The sequence below is a fragment of the Chionomys nivalis genome, chromosome 1, assembly GCF_950005125.1.
Source record: "Chionomys nivalis chromosome 1, mChiNiv1.1, whole genome shotgun sequence".
Taxonomy (NCBI): domain Eukaryota; kingdom Metazoa; phylum Chordata; class Mammalia; order Rodentia; family Cricetidae; genus Chionomys; species Chionomys nivalis.
The window spans coordinates 103534566-103547092 of NC_080086.1; the positions used below are offsets into that span (position 1 = coordinate 103534566).

Consider the following 12527-nt stretch of genomic DNA (forward strand, 5'->3'; position numbering starts at 1 on the left):
GTACATGAACTTTGTATAATAATATGTAAAAATAGCATATTTGAGACTTGGGAATTAATATTTCTTGAAGGGCTAGCTTTACCCACTTTATTCAGCAGCAAAAATAAAAGACATCCAAATTCAGGAATAATTAGCATCTTCAAAATAGTATAGGCTCTATGGCAGGTAGTGGTAAGAGGTGGCTCATCGGTAGATACTTGCTGTCAAGCCTGATAAGTTTGATTCTCATGACCCACATGGTGGAAGGAGAGAACCACTCCTCCAAAGTTATTCTCTGTAGGGAGCAAATAAAATCCATGTCAAGGATTTGCAATGCTTTAGCCCCATTTAAGTGACAGGATCTTCCTGAGGTATGAGTGCAGGTTTTGACTATGCAGAAACTGTCCACCGCAGTCCCTCATTCCCTACCCTGCAAATGTTCATAGCACCTTGACAGAAGCTGTTCCCAAAGATGAGCTAAGCCTGCCTCCCTGCTCAGTTGTGTCATAAATACTCTGCATGTCTGTAGGGCTCTGGCTGCCCCAACAGAAAGCCCAGACCACTCAACACTAGCTTTTTAGTGTCTGTCATCTGCAGTGATATTTTATTTTTTTTAAATATTTATTTATTATGTATACAATATTCTGTCTATATATATGCCTGAAGACCAGAAGAGGCCACCAGACCTCACTACAGATGGTTGTGAGCCACCATGTGGTTGCTGGGAATTGAACTCAGGACCTTTGGAAGAGCAGGCAATGCTCTTAACCGCTGAGCCATCTCTCCAGTCCCTGCAGTGATATTTTATGTTTTAATTAATAATGCCTGAACATCAGAAGGGCAAAACTAGACCATTAAAGGTCAGGCAGTGGTGGCACATACCTTTAATCTCAGGATTTGGGAGACAGGCAGAGGGATCTATCAGTTCAAGGCCATCCTGGGCTACCTGAGGTCAATGCAGAAACAAATTCCAGTGGTGGTGGCTCACACCTTTAATCCCAGAACTAGGGAGTCTCACATGTCTTTAATCCCAGCACTAGAAGGAATATAAAATGAGGAGAGGTTTAGTCTGCAGTGGCCCAGCCTTGGTAGAAGTAAGACTTCTAGTGGCTGGCTGCTTTGCTTTTCTGGTTTTCAGGTTGACCCTCAGTATCTGTCTGGGTTTTTATTATTGGTGATCCAGTCATTTCATTCCCTCACTGTCCCTTACTTAGGTCAGTCCCTGAAGCCATGCAGGGCACTGCAGTTCTCTTCCGCATGCATGCGCTATGTACGTACACAAATGTTATACCAGCTATTTCGCTAGGTTTTATCCTGGAGATTGGTTCTCCTGTTATCCAGGATGGCCTCAAACTCCCCTTGTCACCAAGCATGACCTTGATCTTCCTGCTTTCCCTTCCCAAATGCTGGGACTGCAGGCTTTGCCACCAGGCCTGGCAAAAGGGGTACGGTTTGTGCTGCCTGCACCGCCTGGAGCCGTGATTGGGCAAGGATCTTGGGACTAAAAAACACAGACATGGGTCACTCCTGAAACAAGAATGCCAGTTTTATTGTGTTCCAAAGCAGTTTATACAGTGCTTTCCTTGACTAACAGCCACACCCTAGCTCTTGGGATTTTTCAGCTGCAAACCCACCAGAAACCACTTCCTTGTTATCAGGAACTCATGAGGGTCTCGTGTTCAGAGCAGCTGCAGCATAGGAAATCAAGTGGCTTACAGGCAAGGGGTCATAGAAAGTTCGGGATCTGAGGGTCTGCAGTCCTCAACAATAGCGCTTAAACTCAGGGCTTCATGTATGCTAGGCAAGCACCAAGCTACATCTTCAGCTCTCCTTCTGGGGGTGAATAACACTGCAGAAGCAAGGATGTGGTATCTGACAACCACAAATACTTAAACTGACTTGCAATCTATTCCTGAATAATTTATTTCATAGAGTAGAATCAGTAAATTTCAAGCAATCTTTTATTTGTTCTTTTTGTGTGTGTGTGTGTGAGTCAGGGTTTTTCTGTGTAGCCCCGGCTGCCTTGAACTCAGGGACCCTCCTTTTCCTGCCTCTCGACTGCTGGGATGAAAAGCCCTCACGGTTAAGAGCCTCCTTTATTAAATCTTGAAGCTATTTCAGATGTTAAGATGAAACCACAGCACAACATGGTAATGGCTGTATAGCAAACAAATTGTTCCTAAGTAGGAAAATAAAACAGTAAATGTTTTTAAAATTTATTTTTAGGGGTGTCTTATCTGCATTGTGTGTGTGCACCATGAACATGTGTGGTGTCTGGTGGTGAGAAGGTGGCATGAGTGTCCCTGGAACTGAAGTTAGATGGTTGTGAGCCACCAGGTGGGTGCTTTTTCCTGCGAAGCATCTCTCCACCCCAGTAAACACTTCTGATCTTGTTCTGAGGATCAAGTGGGGCTGCAATGATCTCAAAAGTTGACTGCAGCTGTAGAATTCTGTAGACTTGAGATCTTCGGCTGGTGGCCTGTGTTCCTATCCATCCCTCTGTGTGTTTCCTGTATGCTCTCAGCGTGAATACGGGCTTTTCTTAGTGGCACATACCTGTAGTACCAAGCCACCAGTGAGCCTGAGACAGGAGGATATTAGTTCTGAGAGCACCCCCAAAAGACCGTCTACCAATGTTAAAGCAACAGTAACAATAAAGACGGGAGAGCATGAGATGGAAGAGCATGTAAAAACCTAATTTTGGAAGTGACTTGCCATTATTTCTACTGCATGTGTGTTGTAAGTCACACCAACAGTGGAGGGAGGGGCCACTGGAGAGTGTGGTGGAGGATCCAGCAGTGCTGTGAAAATTGGAGCTATTTCCTTTACTAGCAAGCAGAAAAAGGATGACCCGACAGTTAAGTCTACCTACATTTATGACGGGAATCCCAAATGTGGCAACCAGCTAATATTTATAACGAAAATGTTGCCCAGTGGGAACATATTTCTAAAACGTTCTTTTGAGAGTAAAAAAGCTTGAAACCAAGTGTGGTGGCTCACGCCCTTATCCCAGCGCTTGTGAGGCCGAGGGAGGAACATGCCTGGGCAGGGCCACAAAATAAGCCCATCCCAGACAGGACTCCAAAGCACCTTTCCTGCCCACTAAAACCAAAACAAATCCCACAATAAACCCTTCAAGACCAGATGTGGACTGTCAGTTTTTCGACTTTAAGTTTCTCCACACAGTTCTGACTTATTTTATGGGACCATGTTTCTCTGTAGCTTCGGAGCCTATCCTGGACCTCACACTGTAGACCAGGCTGGCCTCAGACTCTCAGAGATCCTCCTGTCTCTGCCTCCTGAGTGCTGGGATTAAAAGCTTGTGCTGCCGCAGCCTGACTGTTGTTTTATGTCCGCTTCCTAGCACTGGGATGCAGGCACAGCCCTGCACACCAAGCTCTACGTGCCAAGGACCGCTATGCTGACTTAGCCTGAGAACTTGGGGGATAAAGTAGATCAGGAGTTTTTAAGAACCAGCAGAGTGGTTCTCAGCCTATGAGTTGTGACCCCTTTGCGGGTCACATATTAGATATTTTGCATATCAGATATTCACATTACTGATCATGATAGTAGCAAAATTACAGTTATGAAGTAGCAACGAAATGTTTTGGTTGGGGGGTCACCACAACATGAGGAACTGTATTAAAGGGTCACAGCATAGGAAGGCTGAGAACCACCAAACTAGTATTCACTAAATATAGCTAATTGCCTTTTCTGGGCAGGGCATTGCAGGGGACACAAAAATATAATCCAGTGTACTAAAGTTACAAACTTGAGGATATGGAGCCTGAATACTCAAAAGGAATACCCTAAGACTTTTATTTAAAAAAAACAAAAAAACAAAAAACTATACACATCTAATTTATGGGGTGAACTTTTGCTTTTTGATTTGAAGTATGCCATGAATATGTATGAAAGCCTTTCATATCTAGGAGAATGTAGGGACTAGAGTTAGCTAACATGCCAAAAACTGTACAAACTCAGTAATTGTTGAAAATGACGCAAGACTGGGACATTCCACAACGAACACATTTAAATCACAGTTTATCTTTTTCTGAAGGACAACTTGAAATCTTATCAGGGCGCTAATAATACTCAGTATTACAAACAGCACACGGCACAGTACTAAAAAAAAAGTTGCAAAAACACAACTACTCCAAACTCGATGGATCGAGCAGGGAAGCTACATGAGTTAGGGGACAGAGAGCGTGACAATGGAGGCCTGGACTCCGGCAGCAAGACGCTGAGCTGCACAGCAGACCCGCCAGGGCCCTGTGGCGGGCTGCACGCCTCCAACAGCGCCTGCGACATTCTAATCAGAACGAAGGCGGCCGCACGCGCCTGACGGCCTGCCTATCGGCTCCCGCCTTCCTTCCCCGCGGTCACCCGGGGACAGAGGCGAGACTGGGCTGGGTCGAGTCAGGACGGCGGGAGCCGAGGGCGAGGATGGCGCCAGTCAGGCCCCAGAGGGGCCAGGAAGGAATAGAGCCGACAAGATGGCGGCGAGCCCGCGCCGGGGCGGGGCGAGCCACGCCTCCCAGAATGCTCTGCGGTATCCCTCTTCCGGCTGTGGGTAGCCCGGGGGGTCTGCGGCTGCGGCCGGAAGCGGGCTGGAGCTACTCTCAGCGAGCGCCGCCTGCGCTTCCGGGGCCTGGAGCTTCGCTCTAGTTCTTCCCTGTAGGCGGCGCGGGAGGGAAAAGTTTGCGGGGCAGTGCTGGGAGGATCACCTCCTCCTCCCAATGTGAGCAGTTTCCCCGAACACTCTTCAGGAGCAGGTTACCCAGAGAGGTGGCGGACGGGAACATGAGGCAGAGTCTCCTCTTCCTGACCACTCTGGTGCCTCTCGTCCTGGCGCCCCGACCTCCTGCGGACCCGGGCTCTGGCTCCCACCCGCGACTTGGTAAGAGTCGGGGGAGCAAACTTGAAGGCTGGCGCTAGAGGACTCGGGACGGGGGCGCTGGGTGCGGGGTATGGAGCGCTAGTGGCGCGTCCCCAAGGTCCCAGTGTGGGAAGGGGGTGTGGCTCTCGGCGGTCAGCGAGAGGAAAGACACGGGCTTGTCTCTGAGCGAGGAAGGACATCCTGGACGGGGTCTCTCACAGGGACCGAGGGCCAGAGAGGGGTCAGGTCTCCTCGTTTTGTATTTCTGGAATGTGTTTAGCGGAGAGGTGCAGGCGTGGGGATGGTTCGCGCGTGGAGGGTGAGAGGTCGAGGTCCTTTGCTTGCTAAGTGATTCTGGGGGCTTAAGGGTGTCTGCCAAGAGCAAGACCCTGGAAGAAAGGACGGCCCCAGAGCCCCACAGCGACTTGCTGGCTCTCAGAGGCTAACTAGAATTTCTTCTGGTGGAAGCACTTAAGCAGTAATCTTAAGGCGGAGACTGAAGTAGTTTCATTTGCCTTTCCTGACTGGGTCTGGAGTCTCGGAGTTCGAATTCCAGATCACCCCTGACCACTTGCTTGTCGGAGAGGTGCTTGGTGGAGAGAGCGAGGCTAAAACTTCCCAATCCAACTCTGGATTGGCCACCGTGCGTGCTTTCCTTGCAGCTTTGAGCAGATTCCCAGGGCTGACCCGTTCAAACCGTTTTGAGCCTCGAGACCAGAGGTTTCCTACTTAGATTTTTCTAGAGAGATCGGATTGAGAGGATGGACATGCGGTAGAGGTGTCAAGTTTGGTGATAGGGAACTTACCGGTACTTTAGGACTCTAGCTTTCAAAATGTTGCCCTCTGCCACAGTTCAGTCAACGGTAACAGAGTGTGAAAGAGTGCATTCCCCGTTGTGTGAAGTTAAGGTCTTGTCATTATAGTATTTTATTATGCAAATTGAAGCCCTGTGGTTTTTTTTTTTTTTTTTTTTGGTTTTTCGAGACAGGGTTTCTCTGTGGCTTTGGAGCCTGTCCTGGAACTAGCTCTTGTAGACCAGGCTGGATTCGAACTCACAGAGATCCGCCTGCCTCTGCCTCCCGAGCCTGTGGGTTTTCTTTGTTTTGAGACGGGGACTTCCTATGTAGCCCAGGTTGGCCTGGAACTTGCTGTGTAGACCAGGCTGGCCTCGAACTCAGAGACTGATTGCTTCTGCCTCCAAGTGCTGGGTTAAAGACCTTGTACCACCACTCCCAACCTTGTGAGTTTTTTCCCTTGTGTTTGTGTCTTATTCTCTGAACAGAGGTTGTAATTGACTGGCACAGACATTGAATGTATTTATTTTTTTTAATCCAAATAACTTTCTGGCGTGTGTTAGCATTTTAAAATGAATTACAAGTGACAAGATGAAAGTCAAAGGAGCTAGCTATGAAGTACTGAAATCTAAGTTGATAAAAGCGGAAGGAAAACTTTTCAGAATGATAACAGAGCATGAAAGGACATGCTCATTTTAAGGACGCTCTTAAGAATAAACTTGTATTTGAGACAGTGAGATGATTTTTCACCATTCTTCCAGGGTTTGTTACAATTCTCCTGTCCGCAGGTGCAAAGAAAAGCATGAATCAATCCTAGGGAGTCACAGTGTAGAGGAAAAACTACATTGTTCCTAGATCTATTCTCAGCAACATTTGCAGATCATGGGACTTTTAAATTCTTGTTTATTTTTACTACGGAGTCTCACTAGATAGCCCTGGTTGCCCTGGAACTTGCTATGCAGACCAGGCTGGCTCTGAACACAAGTCTGCCTCTGCCTGCCTGCCTGCCTGCCTTTCTTTCTTTCTTTCTTTCTTTCTTTCTTTCTTTCTTTCTTTCTTTCTTTCTTTCTCTCTCTCTCTCTCTCTCTCTCTCTCTCTTTCTTTCTCTTTGTCTCTTTCTTCCTCTCTCTTTCAAATTCTAATAGCAAAGTATAGCACATCTGTGTTAGAAAAACAAAACAACAAAAACCAAAACCCATAGGTATAATCTCTTGATCTAAAATTTGAAGAATTCATATTGGGGCTGCCAGGAATTATGCCTGGTATTGAGATGCAAAATAAATGATAATCCACCTTTGAAAGTTGATGACTTGGGGTAAGGAGACTCATTCAGGGACCTAAGCAGGCACATTTAAAGCCACATGGAGTGCGTTAAGACATGCTGGTGGCAAGTACTCTGTGTGTGTGGTGTGCTGATAAACTCCAAAATGTTTCAGACACAAAAAATCTGTGACCTACTTCTTCCACCCACTCCATCCTCTTTTATTATTCAAAGTAACACAAAGGAGAAACAGTTTTGAAATCAAAGTGAGACTTATCCACCCCAGCTGTAACTTCACTATGATATCATGACTAAGCTCATGTGACTCATAACTTTCCTAAATTATGCAATTCATAACAGTTCCTGAAATCACTTTTTGTCTACAGAATACCTTAAAAGCCAAGTTTCTGTTATGTATATACTTTTTGCCCTTCAGAAAATTGATACCTAATCAATATTTAGTACATTTATGATCTAAACATAGAACCAAATGGGTTAATTAAAAAAAAACACCCTACCGGGCGGTGGTGACACACACCTTTAATCCCAGCACTCGGGAGGCAGAGGCAGGCGGATCTCTGAGTTCGAGGCCAACCTGGTCTACAAGAGCTAGTTCCAGGACAGGCTCCAAAGCTACAGAGAAACCCTGTCTCGAAAAACCAATAAATAAATAAAATAAAATAAAATAAAATAGTGTAGGGTGGTGATGTCACCCAGGAGGGCAGTGCTTGCCTAGCATTTCTGCTCAAGGCTGTGAGTTCGATCCCATCTCACAGCTTGTTATCAGCAGCACAGTTGCATTCGGGGTTTCGATGAGCTAAAGTTGCTGTTGACAAGCTGCAGTCCTCCGAGATCCAAATCCTTAATACAGAGTTTACTCTGCTCTGCAGGGGTAGTTAAAGAGGTGACCATTTCTGTGAGAGGATGAAGAACTAAGCAGAGAGCCCCAGTGGGGGAACTGGAGAAGTCCTTTTAGCTTTCATAGGCTTCTCCAGAACATTAAGTGTGAAAGTCCTCCACATCTGAGTGTGATTGATTTTTGGATCCTTCGCTGTGTGTGTTGTGGAAGAAGCACCGGTGTATAAGTGGAAGGATAATTTGAAGAGTCTGTGGACTGGCTTGGCAGGGAAGGAACGACAAGAGAGTCTTCACGTGGTAGGGAAGTGAAAGAAAGGTTACTAGTGCTGCTTTGCTCCAAATCAGTGGGCATGTCCCTCCCCAGCTTCCTCTTTGTGCCTCACCCAACAGGAGTTGCGGCCTCCAAAGAGTTGGGCTGCTACTCTGGTTTCACTTGCTCTTTGTGTTCCCCTAACTTCTGTGTCTCTGACCTTGTCTTGTTCTCTGAAGCCCCACTCAAGTTCAGCTGACGTTTACACCTCTGTCTTCAAAAGCACGGTAGTGTAGAAGGTCCAGAATTATGCTATTTACTTTTTGTCTTTGGTTTTGATTGGAAGAGGGAGGGGCTGCCCCTTGTTTGCTTTAGTTTGCACCAGTGTACCACAGATTCTCACGGCCCAGGCTTTTTTCAGGGGTTCACCTGGACTCTGCAGATCCTTTAGGGCTGAGCAGCTACTGGTTATAGGACTTTAGCTAGAGTCTTGACCTAGGTTAGGCTCAGCCTTGGTAAGCACTGACTGTAGAGAATTAGTTGAAACAGCTGACACTCCCCAAAAGTCTGTTTTGCTTCCAAGGTTCTGGTTCCCTGGCCTAGTAGAGAGCACTGCTTTCAGTGTTTCATCCCTTCGGCCCAAGATACATCCGTTCCAAGGGCTTCTCGCACACACTGGCCAGACTGCATCTCTCTGCTGTGTATTCTGGGAGTACTGACCTTGGGTCTTCAGCAAGGCCCAGCAAACATGGTGCAGTCCAGGCTTTGTTTTTTTCCATTTTTATTGTTGTTTGGACAAAAAGTCTCACTTTGTAGCCCACACTGGCAAGTGCCAGAGTGAGTGTGTGTGCGTGTGTGTGTACTTACAAATGTACATACATACACACATATATACGAATGTCTACCTATGTAGCCGAGCTAGAATCCCAGGAGTCTTTTAGTGATACTCAATGTTCATTCAGCAGCTTACTGATTTCCCAGATTCCAATCTTGTTTGTTCCATACTGAAGTTCGTGGAGATTTCTACTTAACAGTGCCTTTACTCAGAGTCCAAACTCCTTAATATTTCACTCCGTGTTCATTAACTGACCTCTTTCTGCCGCTCCAGTCTCACAAATCAATCTTTATTTCTTTTTAGAGAGGGTCTCACTTTGTAGTCCTCCCAGTTTGTAACTCACTGTGTAGGCCAGGCTGGTCTTGAACTCACAGAGATCTGACTACCTCTGTGGTTTAGTGCTGGGTTTAAAGGCGTTCGCCACCACAGATGGCCTCATGCCATATTCTTGCTATGATGTTCTACACTATAGTTCAACTGAGTTACCTTTCCACTTCTGTGTGTTTTGCATAGACATAAGTGCAGGCAAAACACGCATAGAACTGGAGTTACAGATAGTTGTAAGCACCATGTGGGTGCTAGGAATCAGACCTACATACTCTGGAAGAGCAGCCAGTGCTCTTAGCCACTGAGCCATCCCTCAAGTCCTGACCTCGTCCTTTTACTACAGATAGTACTTCCAGGGAAAGCACTTTGGCTTGTCAGGCAGGGCTGCTAATCCTGCTATGTTCTTCCATATTGATTGTCACACTTTTTCTTTTGGCAGGTGAACACTTTATGATAATTTTGTGATTGTTCATCCCCAGTGTACTAAAAATGTATTTCCTTTTATTTCTGTCACATTGCTAATGCCAGGAGGTTCTTAATGAGTATTAGTTGAATAAATGAGTCCTGGTTTGATTTTTTTTTTTTTTTTTTTTTTTTGCTTTTTCAAGACAGGGTTTCTCTGTGGTTTTGGAGCCTGTCCTGGAACTAGCTCTTGTAGACCAGGCTGGTCTCGAACTCACAGAGATCCGCCTGCCTCTGCCTAAAAGAGCAAAAAAGTGTATTCGGGAAAATTGAGACAAAGGTCGGAGAATAGAGAAAACACAAAAGCAGAAGGACGATAGGGTCCCTAACTAAACACCACCGGATAATGCCAGGTGGGGGAATTACAGCTGAGAAGATCAGGGCAGTGGTACTTAGAGAACATTCTCCAGCTGACCTTTTAAACGGTCTCGTTTTCTAAGCGTGTTTCTAGCTAGCTGAAATAAAAGGCTCAGCTGTTTCACATGGTGGCTGTAATCACAGAATGGAATGGGCAACTGCTTTGGAATTTATAGAGTCTGTGACCAGGTGCTGAGCAAACAAGGCTCTTCAGGTCTCCGGTTGAGTATGAACTGCAGTAAATGATACTGTAGTAAAGTCGGTGAGTTATACTGTGTGTGTGAGAGAGAGACTCACTATGTATCACTGGCTGGCCTGGAACTCACTGTCTCAACCAAGTTGGCCTCACATTCTGCCTCCTGTGTGCTGGGATTAAAGGTGCACACCACCATGCCGGGCAGCAGTTTGTACTTTACTGAGAGATTTGGATGGGATGAGAGAGAAATTTTGTTGCTAGGTTATAGGAGAATGTGACCACCAACAGTTAAAGTTCTGGAAGTGAGCTGCAGTGGGAAGCTGAGGATCCAAGGGGCACTTTCTAAGAGACAATATCAGGAGCAGTAGTTGGTTCCAGTTTGCCTTCCAAGAGAGAGCTGTTTTTTATTGAGTTGTTTGTAATGGCTCCAGGACATCTAATTTGTAATATCCAGTTATTAAAAGAAAATAATTGCAATGGAAACACAGTAGCTATTTTAAAGTGTGTAGCAAGCTACATTTAAAAGGCGCTTATTATAGACAGTATGTGCAAAATAACTCACAGTGTTTCTATTTTGCCCTTAGTTTTCTTCCTGCTCCATTTTTAAACATAGTTAAGATATTTGGGATATGAATAGCTTTTAAAACCTTCCCTTTGCTCAATTTTGTAGGTATTCTGCTATGAGCAGGCTTTTAAATGGTGGATGGTTTCCCCCTGTCCTTCGGACATTTCCACAGCTTCTCTCTGTTTTACAGTTTAGCTTATCCTGTTTCTGGTTCTTGTTTTTATTTATTTATTTTTATTTATTTATTTTTTTTAAGATTTATTTATTTATTATGTATACAGTGTTCTGCCTGTGTGCATACCTGCACCCCAGAAGAGGGCACCAGATCTCATTACAGATGGTTGTGAGCCACCATGTGGTTGCTGGGAATTGAACTCAGGACCTCTGGAAGAACAGTCAATGTTCTTAACTGCTGAGCCATCTCTCTAGCCCTGGTTCTTGTTTTTAAAAGCAGTGCAAGGTTGAATAAAGAGTGAACTGGATGACCTGGATCTTAAACGCGTATTACCTGTAAACACGAGCCTGGCGCCTACTGTGCCTTGCTGTAAATTTAAGGAAGCACCCTATGTGGAGTGTCCCCACAGGCTTGCTTATGTATTAGCTGCTTGGTCTTCAGCTGGAAGCATTATTTTTAGTTGTTTACTACTTTAGCTTAAGTGGTTTTCTCTCTCCTCTTCCCTTTCTTTCCTCTTTTTTTTTTTTTTTTTTTTTTTTTTTGGTTTTTCGAGACAGGGTTTCTCTGTGGTTTTGGAGCCTGTCCTGGAACTAGAGACCAGGCTGGTCTCGAACTCACAGAGATCCGCTTGCCTCTGCCTCCCAAGTGCTGGGATTAAAGGTGTGCGCCACCACCGCCCGGCCCCTTTCTTTCCTCTTATGGTATAGGACAGGGAGGCCTTTAGGGGCTGGTGTCCCTCCGTGTTGCCTAGGGTGACTTCGAACTCTAGCCTTCCTCTTGCTTCAGCTTTCAGTAGCTAAGCTTGCCAATAGGAGCCATCATGCTGCCAAACTTGCTTAGTGGTTTTCAAACCTGAATTCACATGAGAATTACCTGGAAGGCGACATAAATTGCTGGTCCACACACACACTGAGGGTTTCTGAGTGTTCGTATTTCTAACAAGCTCCCAGCTGCTAATGCAGCTGGTTTGGGGGAACCATACCCTGAGGAGCCCTGGTCTATGTTATTGACAATGAAAGTACAATTTTGAGGAGGTTTCTAAGTCAGTAGGTATGATTATGATCTTAATGAAACTGAGTTCATGTACCAGCCTGTATCAAGGCAATTGAAGACGAAAGGATTGTGTTGGCACCTCAGCATCGAGAATTCATGTAATTTGTGAACGTGAGCCTGATGAGCCAAGCTTCTATGCTGAATATTTTAACGATAAAATCCTGTGATGAGAGCCGCCTGTGGTGGTCTTCACTAGGAAGGTGGATGCAGGATCAGGAAGGAGTTCAAGGCTAGCCTGGGGCCCCGTGAGCAATACCACAATAAAAAGACGTTGTGGTGAATAAAACGTGGCTCCTTCCTTGCCATTTTTTAATCAGTGAGATAAAACATGTCATAATTCAAAAAGTGTCAGAAGATACTGAGAGCTGTAGAGTCCAGAGGGAAGAAAGGCCATTTTGCTTGAAATGCTGAAAGGCCGAGACCAACTAGGTAGACAGTCCCAGGAGGCCTGGCTATCTTCACAGGCTTTTAGAAGCATCGTTTCAGAAAAGCTTGAGTTTCTCAGCCTAGATGCATTTCAAAAACCCAGTGCTGTG

The 12527-nt window shown here is 45.6% G+C and overlaps 1 protein-coding gene across 1 annotated transcript in view; it reads left to right on the forward strand.

Moving 5' to 3' along the window:
• Positions 1-4583: 4583 nt before the first annotated feature.
• Adam17 (ADAM metallopeptidase domain 17) overlaps positions 4584-12527 on the forward strand; it is a 53429-nt gene continuing 45485 nt past the window's right edge. Inside the window, exon 1 of the mRNA XM_057789733.1 lies at positions 4584-4879. Within this exon, the coding sequence (XP_057645716.1) occupies positions 4783-4879 (97 nt within the window). The 5' untranslated portion in view covers positions 4584-4782. The remainder of the gene's footprint in view (positions 4880-12527) is intronic.